We start from the raw sequence: 24,006 nt of genomic DNA, 5'->3' as shown, positions 1-24,006 counted from the left end.
CCACCTAACCGTGGTTTTTTTTTCATTCTTTATACCGTCGTTATAGTGTCATACTAGTTGTTACGAGTATACTACTATCTCTTTATCAACCAGTGTACAGTGCGGTAGTTCACGGCTGTGGCTACCTCTGTGTCGGCAGTCGGCAGGCAGTCCGTCCATCCATAATTGTATTATTATTATAATATATACCACCTAACTGTGGTATTTTTTTTTCTTTCTTTATACCGTCGTCATAGTGTCATACTAGTTGTTACGAGTATACTACTATCTCTTTATCAACCAGTGTACAGTGCGGTAGTTCACGGCTGTGGCTACCTCTGTGTCGGCAGTCGGCAGGCAGTCCGTCCATCCATAATTGTATTATTATTATAATATATACCACCTAACCGTGGTTTTTTTATACCACCTAACCGTGGCAGTCCGTCCATAATTGTATACTAGTATCCAATCCATCCATCTCCATTGTTTACCTGAGGTGCCTTTTAGTTCTGCCTATAAAATATGGAGAACAAAAAAGTTGAGGTTCCAAAATTAGGGAAAGATCAAGATCCACTTCCACCTCGTGCTGAAGCTGCTGCCACTAGTCATGGCCGAGACGATGAAATGCCAGCAACGTCGTCTGCCAAGGCCGATGCCCAATGTCATAGTACAGAGCATGTCAAATCCAAAACACCAAATATCAGAAAAAAAAGGACTCCAAAACCTAAAATAAAATTGTCGGAGGAGAAGCGTAAACTTGCCAATATGCCATTTACCACACGGAGTGGCAAGGAACGGCTGAGGCCCTGGCCTATGTTCATGGCTAGTGGTTCAGCTTCACATGAGGATGGAAGCACTCAGCCTCTCGCTAGAAAACTGAAAAGACTCAAGCTGGCAAAAGCACCGCAAAGAACTGTGCGTTCTTTGAAATCCCAAATCCACAAGGAGAGTCCAATTGTGTCGTTTGCGATGCCTGACCTTCCCAACACTGGACGTGAAGAGCATGCGCCTTCCACTATTTGCATGCCCCCTGCAAGTGCTGGAAGGAGCACCCGCAGTCCAGTTCCTGATAGTCAGATTGAAGATGTCAGTGTTGAAGTACACCAGGATGAGGAGGATATGGGTGTTGCTGGCGCTGGGGAGGAAATTGACCAGGAGGATTCTGATGGTGAGGTGGTTTGTTTAAGTCAGGCACCCGGGGAGACACCTGTTGTCCGTGGGAGGAATATGGCCGTTGACATGCCAGGTGAAAATACCAAAAAAATCAGCTCTTCGGTGTGGAGGTATTTCACCAGAAATGCGGACAACAGGTGTCAAGCCGTGTGTTCCCTTTGTCAAGCTGTAATAAGTAGGGGTAAGGACGTTAACCACCTCGGAACATCCTCCCTTATACGTCACCTGCAGCGCATTCATAATAAGTCAGTGACAAGTTCAAAAACTTTGGGTGACAGCGGAAGCAGTCCACTGACCAGTAAATCCCTTCCTCTTGTAACCAAGCTCACGCAAACCACCCCACCAACTCCCTCAGTGTCAATTTCCTCCTTCCCCAGGAATGCCAATAGTCCTGCAGGCCATGTCACTGGCAAGTCTGACGAGTCCTCTCCTGCCTGTGATTCCTCCGATGCATCCTTGCGTGTAACGCCTACTGCTGCTGGCGCTGCTGTTGTTGCCGCTGGGAGTCGATGGTCATCCCAGAGGGGAAGTCGTAAGCCCACTTGTACTACTTCCAGTAAGCAATTGACTGTTCAACAGTCCTTTGCGAGGAAGATGAAATATCACAGCAGTCATCCTACTGCAAAGCGGATAACTGAGTCCTTGACAACTATGTTGGTGTTAGACGTGCGTCCGGTATCCGTCGTTAGTTCACAGGGAACTAGACAATTTATTGAGGCAGTGTGCCCCCGTTACCAAATACCATCTAGGTTCCACTTCTCTAGGCAGGCGATACCGAGAATGTACACGGACGTCAGAAAAAGACTCACCAGTGTCCTAAAAAATGCAGTTGTACCCAATGTCCACTTAACCACGGACATGTGGACAAGTGGAGCAGGGCAGGGTCAGGACTATATGACTGTGACAGCCCACTGGGTAGATGTATGGACTCCCGCCGCAAGAACAGCAGCGGCGGCACCAGTAGCAGCATCTCGCAAACGCCAACTCTTTCCTAGGCAGGCTACGCTTTGTATCACCGCTTTCCAGAATACGCACACAGCTGAAAACCTCTTACGGCAACTGAGGAAGATCATCGCGGAATGGCTTACCCCAATTGGACTCTCCTGTGGATTTGTGGCATCGGACAACGCCAGCAATATTGTGTGTGCATTAAATATGGGCAAATTCCAGCACGTCCCATGTTTTGCACATACCTTGAATTTGGTGGTGCAGAATTTTTTAAAAAACGACAGGGGCGTGCAAGAGATGCTGTCGGTGGCCAGAAAAATTGCGGGACACTTTCGGCGTACAGGCACCACGTACAGAAGACTGGAGCACCACCAAAAACTACTGAACCTGCCCTGCCATCATCTGAAGCAAGAAGTGGTAACGAGGTGGAATTCAACCCTCTATATGCTTCAGAGGTTGGAGGAGCAGCAAAAGGCCATTCAAGCCTATACAATTGAGCACGATATAGGAGATGGAATGCACCTGTCTCAAGTGCAGTGGAGAATGATTTCAACGTTGTGCAAGGTTCTGATGCCCTTTGAACTTGCCACACGTGAAGTCAGTTCAGACACTGCCAGCCTGAGTCAGGTCATTCCCCTCATCAGGCTTTTGCAGAAGAAGCTGGAGGCATTGAAGAAGGAGCTAACACGGAGCGATTCCGCTAGGCATGTGGGACTTGTGGATGCAGCCCTTAATTCGCTTAACAAGGATTCACGGGTGGTCAATCTGTTGAAATCAGAGCACTACATTTTGGCCACCGTGCTCGATCCTAGATTTAAAGCCTACCTTGGATCTCTCTTTCCGGCAGACACAGGTCTGCTGGGGTTGAAAGACCTGCTGGTGACAAAATTGTCAAGTCAAGCGGAACGCGACCTGTCAACATCTCCTCCTTCACATTCTCCCGCAACTGGGGGTGCGAGGAAAAGGCTCAGAATTCCGAGCCCACCCGCTGGCGGTGATGCAGGGCAGTCTGGAGCGACTGCTGATGCTGACATCTGGTCCGGACTGAAGGACCTGACAACGATTACGGACATGTCGTCTACTGTCACTGCATATGATTCTCTCAACATTGATAGAATGGTGGAGGATTATATGAGTGACCGCATCCAAGTAGGCACGTCACACAGTCCGTACTTATACTGGCAGGAAAAAGAGGCAATTTGGAGGCCCTTGCACAAACTGGCTTTATTCTACCTAAGTTGCCCTCCCACAAGTGTGTACTCCGAAAGAGTGTTTAGTGCCGCCGCTCACCTTGTCAGCAATCGGCGTACGAGGTTACATCCAGAAAATGTGGAGAAGATGATGTTCATTAAAATGAATTATAATCAATTCCTCCGCGGAGACATTGACCAGCAGCAATTGCCTCCACAAAGTACACAGGGAGCTGAGATGGTGGATTCCAGTGGGGACGAATTGATAATCTGTGAGGAGGGGGATGTACACGGTGATATATCGGAGGGTGAAGATGAGGTGGACATCTTGCCTCTGTAGAGCCAGTTTGTGCAAGGAGAGATTAATTGCTTCTTTTTTGGGGGGGGTCCAAACCAACCCGTCATATCAGTCACAGTCGTGTGGCAGACCCTGTCACTGAAATGATGGGTTGGTTAAAGTGTGCATGTCCTGTTTTGTTTATACAACATAAGGGTGGGTGGGAGGGCCCAAGGATAATTCCATCTTGCACCTCTTTTTTCTTTTCTTTTTCTTTGCATCATGTGCTGATTGGGGAGGGTTTTTTGGAAGGGACATCCTGCGTGACACTGCAGTGCCACTCCTAGATGGGCCCGGTGTTTGTGTCGGCCACTAGGGTCGCTTATCTTTCTCACACAGTCAGCTACCTCATTGCGCCTCTTTTTTTCTTTGCGTCATGTGCTGTTTGGGGAGGGTTTTTTGGAAGGGACATCCTGCGTGACACTGCAGTGCCACTCCTAGATGGGCCCGGTGTTTGTGTCGGCCACTAGGGTCGCTTATCTTACTCACACAGCGACCTCGGTGCAAATTTTAGGACTAAAAATAATATTGTGAGGTGTGATGTGTTCAGAATAGGCTGAAAATGAGTGTAAATTATGTTTTTTGAGGTTAATAATACTTTGGGATCAAAATTACCCCCAAATTCTATGATTTAAGCTGTTTTTTAGGGTTTTTTGAAAAAAACACCCGAATCCAAAACACACCCGAATCCGACAAAAAAAATTCGGTGAGGTTTTGCCAAAACGCGGTCGAACCCAAAACACGGCCGCGGAACCGAACCCAAAACCCGAAAAATTTCAGGCGCTCATCTCTAGCGAAATGATGATCTAGAATATGGGGTGTCCAAATTACTCTCTGCTTTTTTATCTACAAGTGTAAATATCATGCGTTTGTGTTATTGGATGTTTGAGACGTTTCATAGCTTGAAAACCATATTTGTTAGTGATATGAAAAAATGCACCCCATCTGCAAAGAGACTAGGTATCTCTTTATGGAAACTGGTATGCTCTTAGTGATTATGGAAATATTAATTTTACTTCAAAAACCATATCCAACATCATGTGACTTTAATCGAAGTAGTCACCAATGTGTGCGTCTGAATTCACATGTGACCTGATTGCCTCCCCCTGGGTTGCATCCTATAAAAGAGAGGCAAAAGGTCTGTGTCCTGTTAGACAATGTGGCTCTTCCTGCTGGCTGATTTAGCATAGTTAAATGTACATTCAGATTGACAAACTGCTCTGGGCTTCCAGAGTTCATTACCATTCTAATGGACCTCCTGTTCCTGTATCTACAGACTAGTACATCAAAAGAACCTAACAAGGGCCTGTGCATGTACATTTACATTGGATGTCCTGTAATACGATTCTTCTGACTGTAATTAACCAACCTAGAATCACATGAAAGCTATAACTTGTAATATTGTAATATCTATAATCTCTTAATACCTACAGTATATTCCTCACACAGCTCATTTCAGTTTAAATCTTAGAACATGTAAAGATAAACAAACATGGTCAATGTGCTGTGCCCTTGTGTAGAACAAGTGCCTTGAGTACTGTTGGAGAAAGAATTCTATATAAATAAAATTATTATTATTATTATTATTATTATTATTATTATCATTGTAGTTGTTATTATTATTTTTAATATTATTATTATTATTATTATTATTATTATTATTAACATATAAGAAATCTAAGGAATATGTATTCCAGTCATCTGCATCAACCGAAAAAACCAGAGAAGTATTGGAAAGTAGACTTTTTTGGGAGCACTCTAATTCAGTTACCTCTGAATTAGAGTGCTCCCAAAAAAGAGTCTACTTTCCAATACTTCTCTGTTTGTTTTTTTCGGTTGATAATTTTTTTGACTCAAGGGAGCACCACTGAAAGCAACAAGTATATGTACAAGGACTAATTTTCCATTTACATATGGTTGCTATATTGAGAAGCAATTCAGGAATAATTCAGTTTTTCAGAGGTCACTACCAGCTTAAATATTGAACTTGTACGGTTCCCATTACCCTTTTCTTCCAGTCATCTGCATATAGAGGCTGATATACAGTTGAATGCAAGTCAGTCATAATTTCTCTCACATTGAGAGCAGTGGAGATGTGACTGAGTAGTGTATGTCTCTGTGTCCTGCTGTCAGGCTGGATGGCTACTTACCGGATGCAGAGGTGGTGTGTCCGATGGCCTCCAAGCTAGCATCCATCATCGGAACTGTGGGGGCCATCTCTTGGGTTCCTCCTGTACTGTTCTGTTAAGGCATGTCTGTGGGGGCCAGTTGTCGACTTTCTCCTCTTTATAGCAGCCACGGTAAATTACGAATGTCAGCCTATGACACACTTGTGTCCTGTGCTGTGTGCTAGTAGTTGCAGCACCCTTTGTTGGTCCCCAGCAGAGCTGCAGCCTTTTGCCTTTTGTAATAGCTGACCTCTGGCATCTGTTTGCAGTCCAATTCGAACAACCCTGCCAATTTACTACTTTGTGCACTACACTGGAGCAAGAGTATCAGGTCCCCCTACTTGTGCTCCAGCGATACATCCTTGCTAGTCTTATTGAATCCTGTGTACCGGCCCGGCTTGTATCTCCTTTCTGAAATTTTTTTTTTTTCATTATAAAAATTATTTTCTTTTGAGTTGAATGAGAATCAGGTAGCCAGAGTCATACTAACAGTTCCAGAGCACATGTGGGAGCCGGTAAGTCGGCTCACACATGCGCCAATATCTTACTGGCCTAGCAAGCGGTATGTCTACTGTGCCTATATACTGTACAAAACAAACATATTTTCTTTTGCTGCAATATGGCTTAATAAACTGGCCACCAAAATATTTCATTTTAAGAAATAGGACCTTGGACACCCCCAAAGAATGCCCTCTCAAACCATTACAAGCATATACGTAGATAAAAAATAGTTTTATTTTAGGTCACTAAAATCCATGCAAAATAATTTTAATTGTATTTATTTGTTTAGTTTGTGTTGGAACTAATTAATTATGTATACCAGGGCAGCCTGTATACTCGTCCTCTACTTTTTTAAAGAACAAACCAGAAATTGATTTATACATGTACAACAGCATTTCTTAAAAAGGACATGTTTAAAATGTATCACTTTGTACATGAAAGAGGTACAAAGGTTACCCAGCAAGTCATTTACCAGATATTTATATGTTACTTGTACAGTAAGTCATTAGTAGAACCTTGGCTCAGCAGAAGAGGACATTTCCCACAGCATCATTTACTGTAGAGAAAGACCAGATAAAAGGAGTGGGCACTGGAATGTAAGTGCAACATATTTCCATTTTTTCTCCTTTTTATTCAAGCACCAAAGTATGATAATTATACTTTGGTTGCAACAATATATCAGGCGGATAAATCTGCTCTTCAACAGGGTTCCTCTGTTTCATGGTGAAATAAGTATAATATCAAATGACCTGTAGAAAGCATTTTCGCAGTTGCAATGACGTGGATGGAAACCCCAGACCACATTATAACATTCATCATGATTGGCTAATGGACTCACCGCAGTAGGGAGTACCATGCTGAAGTAAGTGTTTCAGGGTGAGTTTTTTAAGCAAGTCACATGAAGCTCACATACTACATCGGTACACTCTCTATAGACAGGTATTCCCCATTACTGCCAGGGCAGTCATAATAACTGTAGCTATGCAACAAGGGGGATTTCTGTACACCTTTCAATTTGTACAAAAGTTGACAATAGTCGACTAAGCTGACTGAAATTGCAGAGACACACTGAGTGTCACCACAACAGTAAATCTATTCCTAATATTTCTCATCTCAGTATATCACCCATCTATGTTATTAAAAAGCAGGTTCTAGGAGACTTTGGGCAGGTGCAGGCAGAGCTGTCATAACAGCATTGTAGGCCCTATTCAGGCATTCATAGGAATAAATGGGGGGGTGGGGGGAGAAATCAAATTGCCAATCCAGAGGTCCCGCGCTGTCTCACAACTTGCTTCCATACAGTAAAAGGCTGTCAGCACTCTGATTGGTGGATAGCTCCAGCATGTTGACAGCCATTCGCTGTCTGGCTGCAGGCTGGGAGGCAGAGAGAGAATGCTGCTTTGCTGCTCTGATTGTGTGTAATTTACAATCAGTGCAGCTAAGCAGTATTCATTACCTGTCTCTCAAGAAGCACCAAGATGCCCCCTTACCCAGTCTGCCCCTACTCAGAGGCCCCTAGAATTGTGGGATCATGGGCAGCTTACAGTGAGCCTATACGTTAAGATGGCCCTGGAACCATATTCTGGAAGACAGGTAGGACCACTGGAGGGGGTGCAGCTACACCCCTCTTTTCAATGCTATGGTTTGCACATCAGGGGGCATGGTCATGACACTGCAGGGTGTGCATAGGTATGCCTCCTCTGCATAGCCAGATTAAGGGGGAGGATGCAGGGCATACTGTACCCTGGGCCCCCCTCTGTCAGCCCCCCCCCCCCCCGGTAAGAGCACAGTGACATCACTAGCTTTCTCTCTTATGCAGCAGCAGAACCAGCAGCCAGAATGCAAGCAGAACAGAATGCAGTGCAGGCAGAGACACAGGAGTATCAGATTTCATGAACTATCGATGGAGCTTCCCAACCAGAAGAGAGATAGGAGGGTGGATAGAGCTGTAAGTGACACAGGTTGGGATCCCTGTGTCACTTACAGCTCTCTCCACACCTGGTGTATGAATCCTGTGTAACTTGTTATTCAATGAGGGTCTAGAGCAGTGGTAGCCAACCCTGGTCCTCGAGAGCTACCAAGAGTTCATGTTTTCCAACTCACCTAGCAGGTGCACAGGTGCAGTCCTTACTCACTGACACATTTTAAAAGATCCACAGATGGAGTTAATTACTTAACTTGTGATTCTGTGAGAACTGGAAAACGTTAACTGTTGGTAGCTCTCAAGGACCAGGGTTGGCTATCCCTGGTCTAGAGAGAGATAGAGAGAAACACACACCCACAGAGTCCTCCTGAGTCTTGTCCCAGAGTGTAAGTAGTACAGAGGCTGCTGCTATTTTTGCATGTGACAAGATACATTATAGATTTAATTTTTCTATGTGTATTTCAAGGTTGTTTAAGTTGTCTTTGCTCCACTACAAGAACATTTTATAAAATAGTTGCCTTTCAATTAGGTGTTTAGTTTAAATCTAATATACACCATTTGGCTAAATTTAATATACACAATCCATACATCCCAACATGACCCATTCCAGGAGGGACAAAATGTTCTCTACCTGGACTTCCTCTTAAGTTATGTTTGCAATCACCTGTGTTGAAATACCTTTCCTATCAATTAAATAGTTCAACACAGGTGACTACAATCATATATTAAGAGGGAAGTCCATGTACAGAGCATTTTGTCCTTCCTGGAATGGGTCATGTTGGGAGGTCAGCACAATCTTATGGTGTCCACACACTGAACGATTTACGAACGATGCAATATGATTTGCGATTTCCGTTGAACTCCCCCCGGGAGCTCCCTGGCAGCCCCCAACTCACAATTTTGGAAAATAGTGGTTTTTAACAAACAATTTATCGTACGATCTCTAAAGAAATTTACAGACATTGGCAGATCTTGACTGCAGCATGTAAGATCAGAGGATTTCATCATACAAGCTGCGGGGATGAGCATCGGATCGTTATAAGAGAACATACGATTTGCACTTTTGTGAATGATAAATCGTTATGATTTATCATTCTCGTCCAAATTGACAGTAAAATCGCTCAGTGTGTGGGCACCTTTATATACAGCCCCTCCCCTTCCATCGGGGCCCCCCTGTATAAAGTGTCCCGGGCACCCCAAAGGCTTAATCCGGCCCTGCTCCTCTGCACATATGGGCCCTACAGAGGTTCGGACACAGGTAATCTGCACATACTCTCCCTTTTGGTGCCCCTATATATACTGCAAGTTCACTATATATATTACACTCTCTGTCCTCTCTATTATTTTCTCTAATGTACACTCCAGATGAAATGGGAGATAGACCCCAGAATCTGGTGGCAATGACGATGGCTAATGGAAAAATATTGGGGGTCATTCCGAGTTGTTCGCTCGCTAGCTACTTTTAGCAGAATTGCACACGCTAGGCCGCCGCCCTCTGGGAGTGTATCTTAGCATAGCAGAATTGCGAACGAAAGATTAGCAAAACTGCTACTAAATAATTATTTGCAGTTTCTGAGTAGCTCCGGACCTATTCACAGATTGCGATCAGCTCAGTCCGTTTAGTTCCTGGTTTGATGTCACAAACATGCCCTGCGTTCGTCCAGCCACTCCCCCGTTTATCCAGACACTCCCGTGTTTTTCCCTGACATGCCTGCGTTTTTTAGCACATTCCCGGAAAACGCCACCCAGAAACGCCCCTTTCCTGTCAATCACACACCGATCAGCAGTGCGACTGAAAAGCACCGCTGAAGCCACAGCAAAACTGTTTTTAGTAAAATAACTAAACGCATACGCTCTGTGTACCATGTGCATGCGCAGTTAGCAACAAATCGCAGCACAGCGAAAATCTGCAATGAGCGAACAACTCGGAATGACCCCCATTGTTACTGTATTACACCAACGCAGAATCCATTTAGTTGACACTAGCTAGTTCTGAATTGTAACTGTCCGCAATAAACCCTAGTACACAATCCAACCACTAAAATGTAAATAACTCATTTGACGAGAAGTTTATAGTGATAGGCCTTTATGGCAAACCTCACGGGTGTGGATCATCAAATCGACAGTGTCTAGGTCAACAATGTTTAGGTCGACAGTCACTAGGTCGACAGGGTCTGAAGGTCAACAGGGTCTGAAGATCGACATGTGCTAGGTCGACAGGTCAAAATGTCGACATCGGTTTTTCATGTTTTTTAGGTGTGGTTTTCTCTGTACAGTGAACGGGAAGCCCAATTAGTGCACTGCTTTCCTCGCTACCGCTTCACTCGGCACAGATTACCGTTCCAATCATAGTCCACGTGGATCGTTAAGTATGGAAAGTTAAAAAAAAGAAAAAAAAATGTGAAAAACTCATGTCGACATTGTGACCTGTCAACCTAGCACATGTCGACCGAGAAACCCTGTTGACCTTCAGACCCTGTTGACCTAGTGACTGTCGACCTATAGTGGTCAACCTAAACATTGTCGACCTAGACAGTGTCAATCTTCAGACCGGATCCCAACCTCACATACTGTCTTCGGCATCCAGTGCGGCGGGATACCATACCGATCCCTAACTACATTATCCTAGCCATTTGCCTGCTCTGTGTGACACTTTCTATATTACTTACCTCAGAGTTCCCTGCTATTTACAGAGAAGAGAGAAAAAAAGTGCGCTCACTGAAAAGTTTTGTTTTTGACTATATGACTATCTGGAAATCATTTCAATGAAGTCAGTAGATTAAAGTGACCTAATCTAGCAAACACTACTTTATAATTATTTATTCAGCAGAAAAAAATGCCCAGTCAGGAATTACTTACATGTGGCCTCACTTGTCAACAAACATCAAGTCAATAATCTCCATCTTTCCTGACCTCTCTTAACTTCCTCCCACTCATGTTTAAAAAAAAACTTCTCCATGCTCCTACACAGTCAGAATAGCTTAGATCATTTGTACTTTGCCAATTATCATTTCAAGTTTTGTATCTTAGGACTAGTATACAAAGCAACAGCTTATTCTTATTACTAGGGATGAGCGGGTTTGGAGAACCGAACCCCCCAGAAATTCACACTCCGAGTCCGGATCCGAGTCCAGCTCAGGTTTTCCTGCCAGAATCGGAAAACCAGAACGAGGCAAAACGTCATCATCCAGCTGTCGGATTCTCACGGACTTTAGATTCCATATATGGAGCTGCGTGTTTCGCCACCATTTTCACTCCAGTCCTGGAGAATGCAGCAACAGGACATGTCTCCTCAGTGTCTGTGTGGGAAAGTGGCGTGGGGCATGGGGTGGCGACCTGCTCTTTTGTGTCATTCCAGTGCTGTCTTGTGCTGCATCAGTCCAGTGGTGGTGTCCTGTGCTGCATCAGTCCAGTCATAGTGGTGGTGTCCAGTGCTGCTGTATAATTCCAGTCCAGTGGTGCTGTCTTGTGCTGCATCAATCCAGTGGTGGTGTCCTGTGCTGCCCTAAGTCCAGTGGTGCTGCCATATAAGTCCAGTCCAGTGGTGCTGCTGTATAAGTCCAATCTAGTGGTGCTGCCACATAAGTCCAGCGATACTGCCGTATAAGTCCAGTCCAGTGGTGCTGCTGTATAAGTCCAGTGGTACTGCCATATAAGTCCAGGGCTACTGCTGTATAAGTCTAGTCCAGTGGTGCTGCCGTATAAGTCCAGTCCAGTGGTGCTGATGTATAAGTCCAGGGGTACTGCTGTATAATTCAGTCCAGTGGTGCTGCCGTATAAGTCCAGTGGTACTGCCGTATAAGTACAGTCCAGTGGTGCTTCCGTATAAGTCCAGTGGTACTGCCATATAAGTCCAGGGCTACTGCCGTATAAGTCTAGTCCAGTGGTGCTGCCGTATAAGTCCAGGGGTACTGCCGTATAAGTCCAGTCCAGTAGTGCATTGCACCTCTTTTTCTTCTTTGCATCATGTGCTGTTTGGGGCCAAGTTTTTAAAAGTGCCATCCTGTCTGACACTGCTGTGCCACTCCTAGATGGGCCAGGTGTTTGTGCCACACACTTGTGTCGCTTAGCAAAGTCATCCAGCAACCTCGGTGCAACCTTTTGGCGTAAAAACAATATTGTGAGGTGTTCAGAATAGACTGGAAATGAATGTTATTGATGTTAGTAATACCATAGGATGAAAATTACCCCCAAATTCTGTGATTTTAGCTGTTTATGTGTTTTTTTCAAAAATCATCAACATCCAAAACCAAAACCCAAAAGGGTGGTTTTGGCAAAACCAATCTAGATTCACAAACCACAGGATGAATTAGGACTGCATTTTTACTATTGTGTAGCACAAACCACTGTTTGAATTAGGACTGCATTTTCACTATTGTATAGCACAAACCACTGTCTGAATTTAGGACTGCATTTTCACTATTGTATAGCACAAACCACTGTCTGAATTAGGACTGCATTTTCACTATTGTATAGCACAAATCACTGTCTGAATTAGGACTGCATTTTCACTATTGTATACCACAAATCACTGTCTGAATTAGGACTGCATTTTCACTATTGTATAGCACAAACCACTGTCTGAATTAGGACTGCATTTTCACTATTGTATAGCACAAACCACTGTCTGAATTAGGACTGCATTTTCACTATTGTATAGCACAAACCACTGTCTGAATTAGGACTACATTTTCACTATTGTATAGCTGAGTGACCTAGAAATACCATAGGATGAAAATTACCCCCAAATTCTGTGATTTTAGCTGTTTATGTGTTTTTTTCAAAAATCATCAACATCCAAAACCAAAACCCAAAAGGGTGGTTTTGGCAAAACCAATCTAGATTCACAAACCACAGGATGAATTAGGACTGCATTTTTACTATTGTGTAGCACAAACCACTGTTTGAATTAGGACTGCATTTTCACTATTGTATAGCACAAATCACTGTCTGAATTAGGACTGCATTTTCACTATTGTATAGCACAAACCACTGTCTGAATTAGGACTGCATTTTCACTATTGTATAGCACAAACCACTGTCTGAATTAGGACTGCATTTTCACTATTGTATAGCACAAACCACTGTCTGAATTAGGACTGCATTTTCACTATTGTATAGCTGAGTGACCTAGAAAGAAACTGATGTATGTATGATCTCAATGTGACATCACGGAGAGGCGCAATAAAGGCATAAACCAGACGATTTATACTCGGCGTGTACTTCTGCGGACAAATGTTACTATGGTATATATAGTATTTAAGCATATAAAAAGCAAATTTAATGTTGAATATGTAGTTAAAAATAGAAAGACAGTTGGAAGAGTTTTTAGGGAGCTTAAATGCAGATGAAGTCATTTTTTTGCCGTTTGTACTACTGTATAAGCTTCAAGTGGCAAAATATCAATATGACACATTAAGCACTGTACAGCATATTAGGTATCACAAACAGCTGGTTTAAGCAAAAGTTAAAGTCACATTGCACTGTTCAGTCACAAATTACCGTATATGAAGTAATCATGCATATTCATTTTGTGAAATAAATATATGATTGCCTTTGGGAAGTGTAAAAAGAAAGTATGCTACTAAAACGATCCTGATCTATTTTTACACTACTTTTTAGGTTTGGACCAGGCTGAAAATCTTGTATCTTATATCTAAATCAGGCTGTGCATTTTACATTTTTATACCCTGCAGCAAAATAATTTTGTGTAATTGCACTTCCTTCGAGTTCCATAAACTAACACACAGTACACAATAACAGGTGTTAGAATCTTTTATATAGCCATCTGTTAAATGAAAACAATTTCGAATTTATTTTGTGTAGCGTTGCATCGCAATATTTTTAAATGAGTGTGTTGTGCATTTCTGTACATTTCTGCACATCAACACTGCAAATTCATATGTTTGTATAAATATTCTTCTGTATCACTGACTTGCTTCGCTGTATGCTTCAAGGAGTAGTAAGAGTGCAGATAAACATAATATAATATTGGTTTGTTCATACAATTGCAACACAATTAGAACCAGATACTGTATGAATTTTATCAGGTGTATCACTTGGTAGAGGAGGCAGGGTCGCCATCAGGTGGGTACTGGTCCCGATGTCACAAGGGAACTGCAGCACGCTGATGATCCTGCCCCCAACTCATCGCCTTTGTTCTCATGTCGCCATATGGCACAATAAGAGGCACACAGAAGTTTTCCAAGTATGCCCCTGCCTCAATTGCTTCAAATGAGTACCTCTTCACCCCTCTTCCCAAATGTACCTCTGCCCCCCTTTCCCAAAGTGTCTGTCTGCAAAACCCCTCTTTTTGTGTGCTTCTGACCCCCTCTACTCAAGTCTGTCTCTGCCCACACCCCTCACAAAGTGTGCTTCTTACCATCCCTCCCAAAGTGTGCCTTTATTCACACCCCTCCTAAAGTGTGCTTCTGACCTCATCCATCCCCAAGAGTGTCTCTGGCCCACCTCCTCACGTGTCTCTGACCTCCCTTATCAAGTGTGCCTCTGACATTCCCTTCTCATTTGTTCCTTTGACACCCTCTCTCAACGTGTTCCTTTGACACCTCCTCCCATTCTGACATCCCTACATCATGTGTTCGTGTAATAACCTCTCCCCATGTGTTCCTCTGACTCCCCCCCCCCCCCTCCTCACCTTCCTTGTCTCTGACTCTGTTGACACCCCTTCATACAGCTTTGAGTTTCCTTTCCATGACTGTTGGTCAGAAGTGTGTGGATGAAAGGAGGCAAGACCTTATACAATGCTACACAATTGAACCTAAAGATGTCAGTAAGCACAATTTTCTCTTTAATAAATTATTTGGACTTGTAATATTTGCAGGATGTCCCCAAAGACACCCATTTTTCAGGGTACTCTCAAATATTAAGTATCTCCTGGATGTATCTACTGTATGGGAGACCGCAGCAGATATCAGTGATATCTGCTGTAATCCCCCATTTTTTACTGAAAAGGCAGCCAAATTCATGCTAATTTGTTCATGGGACATTGGGAACATAATCACGTATGGTACAACAACCGATTTTTGGTGAACATGGTCCTATGTTGTAGGTATATTGATATTTTAAGCATTTGGAGAAGAGATACAGAAGTATTAACTGAATTGCTATTATATATCAACACCAACCAACTCAATCAGAAATTCAAATCCAACATTAGTAAAGAGAAGTTTTCTAGACCTTGAACTACATTAGGTCTTAAACTAAACCACAGTAAAACGAAAACCTACAGTAATTCAAGTCCTTCGATGCCAACAATCACTTTCTACCCTCTAGCTGTCACAATTGGGTCTGGTTTCAAAACATACACAAATTCCAAGTCAGAAGGATTAGAAAAAAAAAAGAATACCAACAACAAAAGACTTTATCGTTGTACAGTATATCTTGTAAGGCCTGCACATTTGGAATTAAATACCATAAGATCCAATCCAACACCAACAAGAGTTCTCAATCAAGCAAAATATTAGCTGCCATGGTGACTACTGTACTTAATTTATCTGATGGAAAGACCCTTAAAATTTAGGATAAGAGAACATATACTATATATATATATATATATATATATATATATACACACACATATACATGCACAGAAATAAATCCTAATCCACAGTGTCTCCAAACACTGAGGGACAAAGATTCTGAGTATTAAATGAATAATAATGGGCCTAATAGGAGGAGACAGATGTAAAAAGAAACAAGTCTCCAGCTGTATGACCATAGATTTTGACTTGGCAGCACTTTTGTAACCTTTGAACTTTGTGGATCTCATTTAACTCCACCCACTTTATGTAACTATCATAATTATATACAGTATATTCTTATTCATTATACGTGTTATTACTGGTCTATATTTCTATTTGCATATATTATATTTGTATTTTTTTTGTATTATTGTATTACTATTATTCAGCATCTGTCCAAACTATATGCTACATCTCTCCAGATATTGAATATGTTACAATACATATGTAAACATATTCCACCTCTTAGACTTTAATCCCTGCAAGAATACATCCTCTTTATGTTATTGCAATACACACATAAACACACATACACATTGGAATTTTGAATAATAGAGTAGGGTAATAAAGTGGGGTCCCTTGTTGTCGGGGGCTGCAACCAAAACCCTACTGTTTGTTATTGTTAGTTAACCTAACCCTTTAGTGTTTTTTATTTAAACAATGTGGTCACACATATCATGTTTTGCCCCATATCTAGGAATGGTGAGTGCAGTAGATCAGTGTTTTTATATATATTATACATAGTATACATAAAATTAATCCATATCCCGGCACTCAGTGGTTACAGATAGTTCCGGTGCCCACCATATGAAGATGCAAATTATGGTTCCATAGCACATACAACCATAACTTACTTGCATATGTCACCTTCTGGGTCTTCAAGCCCAAATTTTTCATCAAAAATTAGTTGTATCCGTACATTTTCCTCCACTGCTACCAATCTCCATACCAGGACAGTACTCCGCGGGTAAGAGTGGGGAAACTTTGGGCTGTGAATTGATCCATTAAATGAAACTGAAACAATCTTCTCATGCTGGTGTTCTTGCACTCCTGTAGCAGATAGGAAAAAAATATAAGAAAATGCAACAAATACAAAAAGGACAAATGAACAAAATAATAACATATTTACGCATTTAATGGCAAACATATAGTAGTTTCCAAGTAACTGTAGGCTTGCAATAAAAATGAAACTTCAAGCATATCAAACGTTGCAGAATATGCTTCTCCGTTCTAGCAACAACATGCAGGAATAGATTTTGGGATAAACTTTACTATGACCAGGTAAACTCCATAAGTAGAGATGTGTGCGGACCCCAGTATTTTTTTTAATTATTTTATTTTTATTTTTAATTGCTAGAAACAGCTAAATCATGTCATTTGGGTCTGTTTTTGTTCCTACAGTATTAATAACCTCAATATCACTCATTTGCAGTCATTCCAGTAAATTTTGACCACCTCACAGCTCACAATATTGTTTACCAATATTGGCCAAAGGCTGGCTGGATTAGGTTCGGGAGACCGCCGGTCACCATACAGACACCAGGATACCGGCTTTTACATGGCCAGCAGGGAGAATGAGTGCAACAAAGCCCCTAGCAGGCTCGCTGCGCTCGCCACTGGTTCTATTCCCAGTCTATGGGTGTCGTGGGATCCCAGCATCGGTATTGTGACCCGGCTGGCTAACTAAGCAATAGACAAACATATGGCAGTTATTTCTGTTTAAAAATGTGTTTCAAATTAGTAATGTATTACAGCAACAACCAATAAAAATATGTCTATGCAAAAAAGACAGTCACCAATGCCTCCCTAAAATGCATCCTATAAGGAAAAGAAAAGTGGTAAACAGATGGGATTGTCCAATCTTTATGTTCTATATTAAAAAGAAAAAACAGTTTTACAAACCAAGCACATCAGTGACAGGGACTGACACTTTTGTGGCTGAAGTGCTTGATGTGTTTGGGCCCCCACACACCAATGTTTTGAAAGGACTACCTCCGATAACTAATGAGGACCCATTTGCACTTATATAAGTTTGAGTATCATGATGTGGCAGGACAAATTCAAGACACAAATTTAGCTATAGATAATATCTTTATATAACAAACATGTATAAAAATATTTCACAATTTATTAAACACATACAGCAGCAATCAAATTAATAGCAAACAATTGTGAATGTAACAAATGGGTCTGATATATCAGCTCAGGTACGCATATCTACTGGATGTCTATCCTTTAGATATAAAACTTAAAACACTGCAATGTAAGTAATTTTTATGGCAAACTGCAAGACCCAGGATGGAATTTAAACCCACCATAGGGCTCATCTTGCACTTAGACACATATAGCTGTATGGCAAGTATGCAGTGGCATATGCACAAAGGGTGCAGGGTGTGCAGCCCACAACGCACATCTTGCACCTATTTCTTCAATGCTCACCTCTCAAGAGTTCCACATCAGCAGCAGTAGCACTTCCCAGCCTTTTTTGCACACGCAGGAGTAGTAGAAATTGCTGGGGTAACAGCCGCAGCGCCATTCTGCCGGAGATCTGTGCATGTGCTCAGGAGCGGTTCTTGGTGCGGGCAAGCAGTGCCTGCGCCCGGGGTGCTGTGGCCTGGGGGCGCAGCTGCAGGCACCGCCACCTACCCGCACCCCGCTCCATGGCTGCAGCGGATGCCGTGGGCTGTGTGGGCGTCCGCTGCAACTGGCTCCAGGGACAGACACAGTATTGACCTCTAGTGTCTTGTCTGTGCGGCGCGGCTATGGGAGAGACGTCATTATAGAGAGGAGCCGGCGGCCAGACGGAGCAGCAGCAGCGGTCGGGAAGCAGAAGAGGGGCAGTGGTAAGTATTGTTTTTTTATTTTTGTGTGTGTGTGTGTTTGTAAGTGCGACAGGGGGCACAGCGACAGGGGGCAAAGCAACAGGGCACAACAATTGGGAGCAAAGAAAGAGGGGGCACAACTACTGGGGCAAAGAAACGGGGCACAACTACTGTGGGCAAAGCGACAGGGGGCACAACTACTGGGGGCAAAGCGACAGGGGGCACAACTACTGGGGCAAAGAAACGGGGCACAACTACTGTGGGCAAAGCAACAGGGGGCATAACTACTGGGGGCAAAGCGACAGGGGGCACAACTACTGGGGGCATAGCTATAGGGGGCACAACTACTGGGGCAAATCTACAGGGGGCACAGCTACAGGGGGCACATCTACTGAGAGCACAGCTACAGGGGGCATATCTACTGGAGGCAAATCAACTGGGGGGCACAACTACTTAGGGCCTTGGGGTGAATCTGGGGGCACAGCTACTGGGAGCATAACTGTGGCCACGCCCCTCCCCTAATTTTTTTGCGCACACCAACTTTTGGTCCGGGGGTGGGGTGGAGTGGGGGTGCCAGTGGAAACTTTCGCACTGGGCGCCACAAGGTGTAGTAACCAGCCCTGCATGTGCTGTAGACTCTGGTACAGTGCCAGAGTCTACTAACGAAGTACTGCCCGGCTGCCAGCTAGAGGGGAGGGTGCCCAGATGGGGACTGCACTCATACCTCTTCCTTTTTTAATACGCCGCTGCCAGTATGGCATTGAAAGTGGCAACTGAATGAATGAAAAATGAGGAACTGAAAGTCCCTGTAATTAAATAATGTATATAGTGTTCACATATGTATCACAGACAGGGCCGGTTCTAGACCTTGTGGCGCCCAGGGCGAAAGTTTACGCTGGCGCCACCCCCACCACACACACAGGTAAAACAGCCTTAGGCGCGCGTCAAAAAATAGGGGTGTGGCTTCATGGGGAAGGGGCATGGTCACAGTTATGCCCCCTGTAGCTGTGCCCTCAGTAGTTGTGCCACCATTAGTTGTACCCCCAGCAGCTGTGCCCCCAGCAGCTGTGCCCTCAGTAGTTGTGCCCCCAGCAGCTGTGCACCCAATAGCTGTGTCCCAAGTAGCTGTGCCCTCAGTAGCTTTGCCCCCTGCAGCTGTGTCCCCAGTGCAGTGCCCCCTGTAGCTGTTCCCCCAGCAACTGAGCCCCCAGTACTGTGCCCCCTGTAGCTGTGCCCTCAGTAGTTGTGCCCCCTGTAGCTGTCCCCTTAGTAGTTGTTCCCCCAGCAGCGCCGATTACCTGAAAAAAAATACTTACCATCCCCGCTTCTGCTTCCCAACCGCTACTGTCTTCCGTCTCTGGCGCCACTCCTCGGATCTATGGGAGAGACGTCATGACGTCTCTCTCATAGCACCGCACAGACACTAGAGGTCAACTATGACCTCTAGTGTCTATGGCCGCTCCCACAATGCTGCGCGGTGCGCGATGCCGTCATCGCGCACCGCATGGCAAGCACCAGTAGCGGATCTTGCCACGGCGGCCGTGCCCTTGGAAGAGCGGCGCCTCGGGCAAAAATTCTGCTTGCCCTTGGCAAGATCCACTACTGATCACAGCATACAGATTACCCAGGCCCAGGTCCTATGGAGTGGCCCAGTGGAGCCCCGAGCTTCCTCCCCCTTAACTGGCAGCAGCAGCTACAGCTTTTCTCCTAAGCTCAGCACACGCTGCTGACTGTCTAGCTGGAGTGTGGCCATATTGGCACTTAAAATACAATTTTTTTCTGTATTTTTTTCAAAGGGTGCATGACCACACCTCCTGTGAATTGGCCACAGCCCCTGAAAAGTACCTGGTCCCAGCCATACTCCCTACTGCCCTGTGTGTAATATCTATCTATATACTGTACAGTATATGTGTGTGTGTGTGTGTGTGTGTGTGTGTGTGTGTGTGTGTGTGTGTCTATCTATCTATCGATCTATCTATCTATCTCTATATATGTCATGGTTGGCAATCTGTCCAAAATACTGTGCAATTTCCGGGTGCCCTTAGTGGGATGACAGGTAGTATAAGCAGAAATACTGTGACACTCTCAGGACTTGCTCATGTAACAATATATTCAGGTGATGACCACTAATGTGCAAGTCAACATTTCAGTTTATTCAACTTAACTCTAACTCTCTCTGCACATGTTATATCTGCCACACCTGCAGTGCACATGGTTTTGCCCAACTGCTAACAGATTTGCTGCTGCGATCAACTCTGAATTACCCCCATAGATCTGCCTACAGCTCTTGCTAACTTACATTGTGCTACTTCCCCTGATACTGTAACAACGACAGTAAAGAAAAAGTGCTGAATGGATGGTTATAATAATTTATAAAATGTATTATTAACAAATATAAAGTGAACTTAAAAGATGAAACAGGCATAAAAAAATTGCAGCCTATAAAAAATTGTTTATAAAAATAGTACTGTACATTTAAAATAAACACGTATAGTATATATACATTGGTGTAATGTTACTACATCAAAACAACAGAGTTTTGTGTGAACAGCAGCCAAAAGAAATAATGCATACTGTATATGTGCCTGTTTTAATAAACCAATATATTTTCAATACAGCGATATTTAAAGTGGAATCCAGTTAAAGCGGTTCATTCTGTTCAGTTTCACATAGTTAGAGAGCAGCATACAGTTTTATACAGAACTATACTTAGTCCCTCCAACTTTAGTTGAAAAGAAACCACAACATACACCACATTAGGTGTCTCATCACTCCTCAAGTGATGATGTGAATTACTTATTCCACTAGCCTCAACATAATTCAAATAATGATGGACTTGGCACATACAAACTGAAAGCAGAAACTCCATGCATCTGTACACAGTAAGTCCTTAACGCATTTCTCCGCTTGTGTCAGCCGATTCTTCAGAATTAAGTGAATATAATTCTGTGGGCGATATTTAAGCTGTGCAGCTCCAGTAACACTAGATATCTAATCAGTTTGTAATTAGAATTCACCTGTCAAGCTTAAATGTAAGAATGGATTGTAAGAAATCATTAACTTGCTCACATACTGCACATTTCAGTATATTCCACAATCTACCACAGTACACAAAATACACAATTATCTAAAAACTTTCTATAAATACGGACATTATGTATGAAATATATATATATATGTATGTATGTATGTATGTATGTATGTATGTGTGTATATATATATATATATATATATATACACATATACACACACACACACCGTGTATGTATGTATATATATATATATATATATATATATATAGTTTAAATACTCATTAAAGATAAAATCAAGTAATATAGAACATTATCAGATGTTATTTGATCGCAAGTGGCACACTGTATATTCAACAACCCCAATGTTATATTATCAAAGTATCCTAGAAAACAAAATGTATTGAACATAATTCTGATATTGCTAGTGAAGTAATATTGTATTATTATAACCTTACTGATAAGCCTTGTTCCTGTAAAGAGGAGCAGTATTATAAAAGTAAATAATACATCATAAAAAGTGGAACAAAGAGGATGCTGGAAATGATAATTAATCCAAAGAGCTTTCTACGTACACAATCTTTGAAATGACCCTCCTCCTGTTAAAGTAATACAAAAAAATATAATATTCATTTAGACCTATTGGATCACTGTAGTGCCATTTCTAGCGGTGGCTGAGCCGTGCTTGTCACCTGAATGTTGTTATAATCTACTTTTCCTCCTCCCAGCCATAGTTCTCTACTCGCTGGGCGGAGTTTCATAAAATTACTAGAGATGAGCGGATTCGGTTTTACTCGGTTTTACTCGGTTCTCAAAACCGACCCTTATTGGCTATCCAAAACACGTGACATCCGTGAGCCAATTAGATGCCGTTTTGAGAACCGAGTAAAACCGAGTAAAACCAAACCCGCTCATCTCTAAAAATTACATGGTTGCATTGTAACGTCATTTCGTAAAACTCCACCCAGCGGAGCCTGGAAATAAGAATGGAACCCACAGCATGAAACACCTGGCAACAAGCAGGTAAATTAAAAGTAATTAGAAGCCTTACTGTGGGGCATAATGAATCATGAGCATTGTGGTGTGTGTCATAATATGGTGCAGCAGGGGGAATAGTATGGTGCAAAGGGCATTACTGTGTGGGGCTTAATATGGTGGATTTTTTTTCTTTCCTGTGGTGGCCGAGCTCTGTTGGTGCAGGGTCAAAAACTGGGGTGTAAGGTAGTATTTTTCTGTAAGGCTACACCCATTTTACCAAGACTACAGCCATGAAGGAATACTATGGGGTCTCAGATCTCCCAAACGGTGCCCCAGCTCTGTGTCAGGATCGCATCCTCGTATAGAAGTATAAGTATAGAGAGCGATACATAGAAGCACAGAAAGCTCAGCTTTCCATTTCACTTCCCAGGAAAAAAATCTCCTTCTCAAGATGGCGTAAAGAGGCTGGTGAGGTGAGAATATGTTGGGGTACTCCAGACTGTTGCCTCCCCACAACCTGCCACTCTCACCCCTCATCCCTCCCCATTCCTTCCTCCACTGCCACTCTCTCCTCTGTCATGCTTATAAATGATGACACTGCCCCGATTCGCTCTGATACCCCCCCCCCCCCCATGTGGACTCACTGTGCTGCTGGCGTCATATGTCTAAGGACCAAAGGCAAACCCCAAATCGCAGAGGGCCTCCTTATCAGCGGAAGGTAAGTGCACCTACATTTCTACTTAACATCGCTATACAGTTAATTGTATAGAAATGATACAATATATAGTGATATATAAAAGTAGATTTACATGTATAGACCCATATAATTGGTGCATTTATTAATAATATTACATTGGTGCTCTAAGAATCTGGTCTAAGGCTTATTATGGATTCCAAATGATTTTTTGTCACTACATATACCAATATTCCACATGACGATAGAAGCATAGTAGCATAGTAACATAGTAATTGAGGTTGAATAGAGGCAAATGCCCACCGTGTTCAACCTGTATTAGTTGTGTTGATTATAATGTACCTGCTGAAGTAATGTTTTATGACTAGTTAACAACTATAAATCATGTTACACCCGGATTAACAACGTCAATACTTTAAATGTTATAACCTTGGATATCATTTTCAATCAGAAATGTATCCAATCCTTTTTTAAATGCATTTACAGAGTCTGCCATTACCACCTTCCCTGGCAGGGAATTCCAAATCCTTATTGCCTAACTGTGAAGAACCCTTTCCTCCGTTGCGTACAGAATTTTCTCTCCTCCAGCCTCAACGAGTGCCCATGTGTCCTAAACTGTGTTCTTTTAATAAATAATTGCTCTGATAACTCTTTGTGATGCCCCTTTACATATTTGAAGATATTAATAATGTCTCCTCCTAGACGCCTCTTTTCCAGCATAT

At 42.9% G+C, this 24,006-nt stretch overlaps 1 protein-coding gene across 2 annotated transcripts in view; it reads right to left on the bottom strand.

Moving 5' to 3' along the window:
* PDGFC (platelet derived growth factor C) overlaps positions 1–24,006 on the bottom strand; it is a 396,071-nt gene that overhangs the window by 175,582 nt on the left and 196,483 nt on the right. For both annotated transcript variants that reach the window (XM_063920487.1, XM_063920488.1), the window contains exon 3: positions 16,616–16,811. In XM_063920487.1, the coding sequence (XP_063776557.1) occupies positions 16,616–16,811 (196 nt within the window). The remainder of the gene's footprint in view (positions 1–16,615; positions 16,812–24,006) is intronic.

Source organism: Pseudophryne corroboree, chromosome 1, assembly GCF_028390025.1.
Source record: "Pseudophryne corroboree isolate aPseCor3 chromosome 1, aPseCor3.hap2, whole genome shotgun sequence".
Taxonomy (NCBI): domain Eukaryota; kingdom Metazoa; phylum Chordata; class Amphibia; order Anura; family Myobatrachidae; genus Pseudophryne; species Pseudophryne corroboree.
Note: the sequence above shows the minus strand (reverse complement) of the source record. Positions and strands in the feature narration are given on the sequence as shown.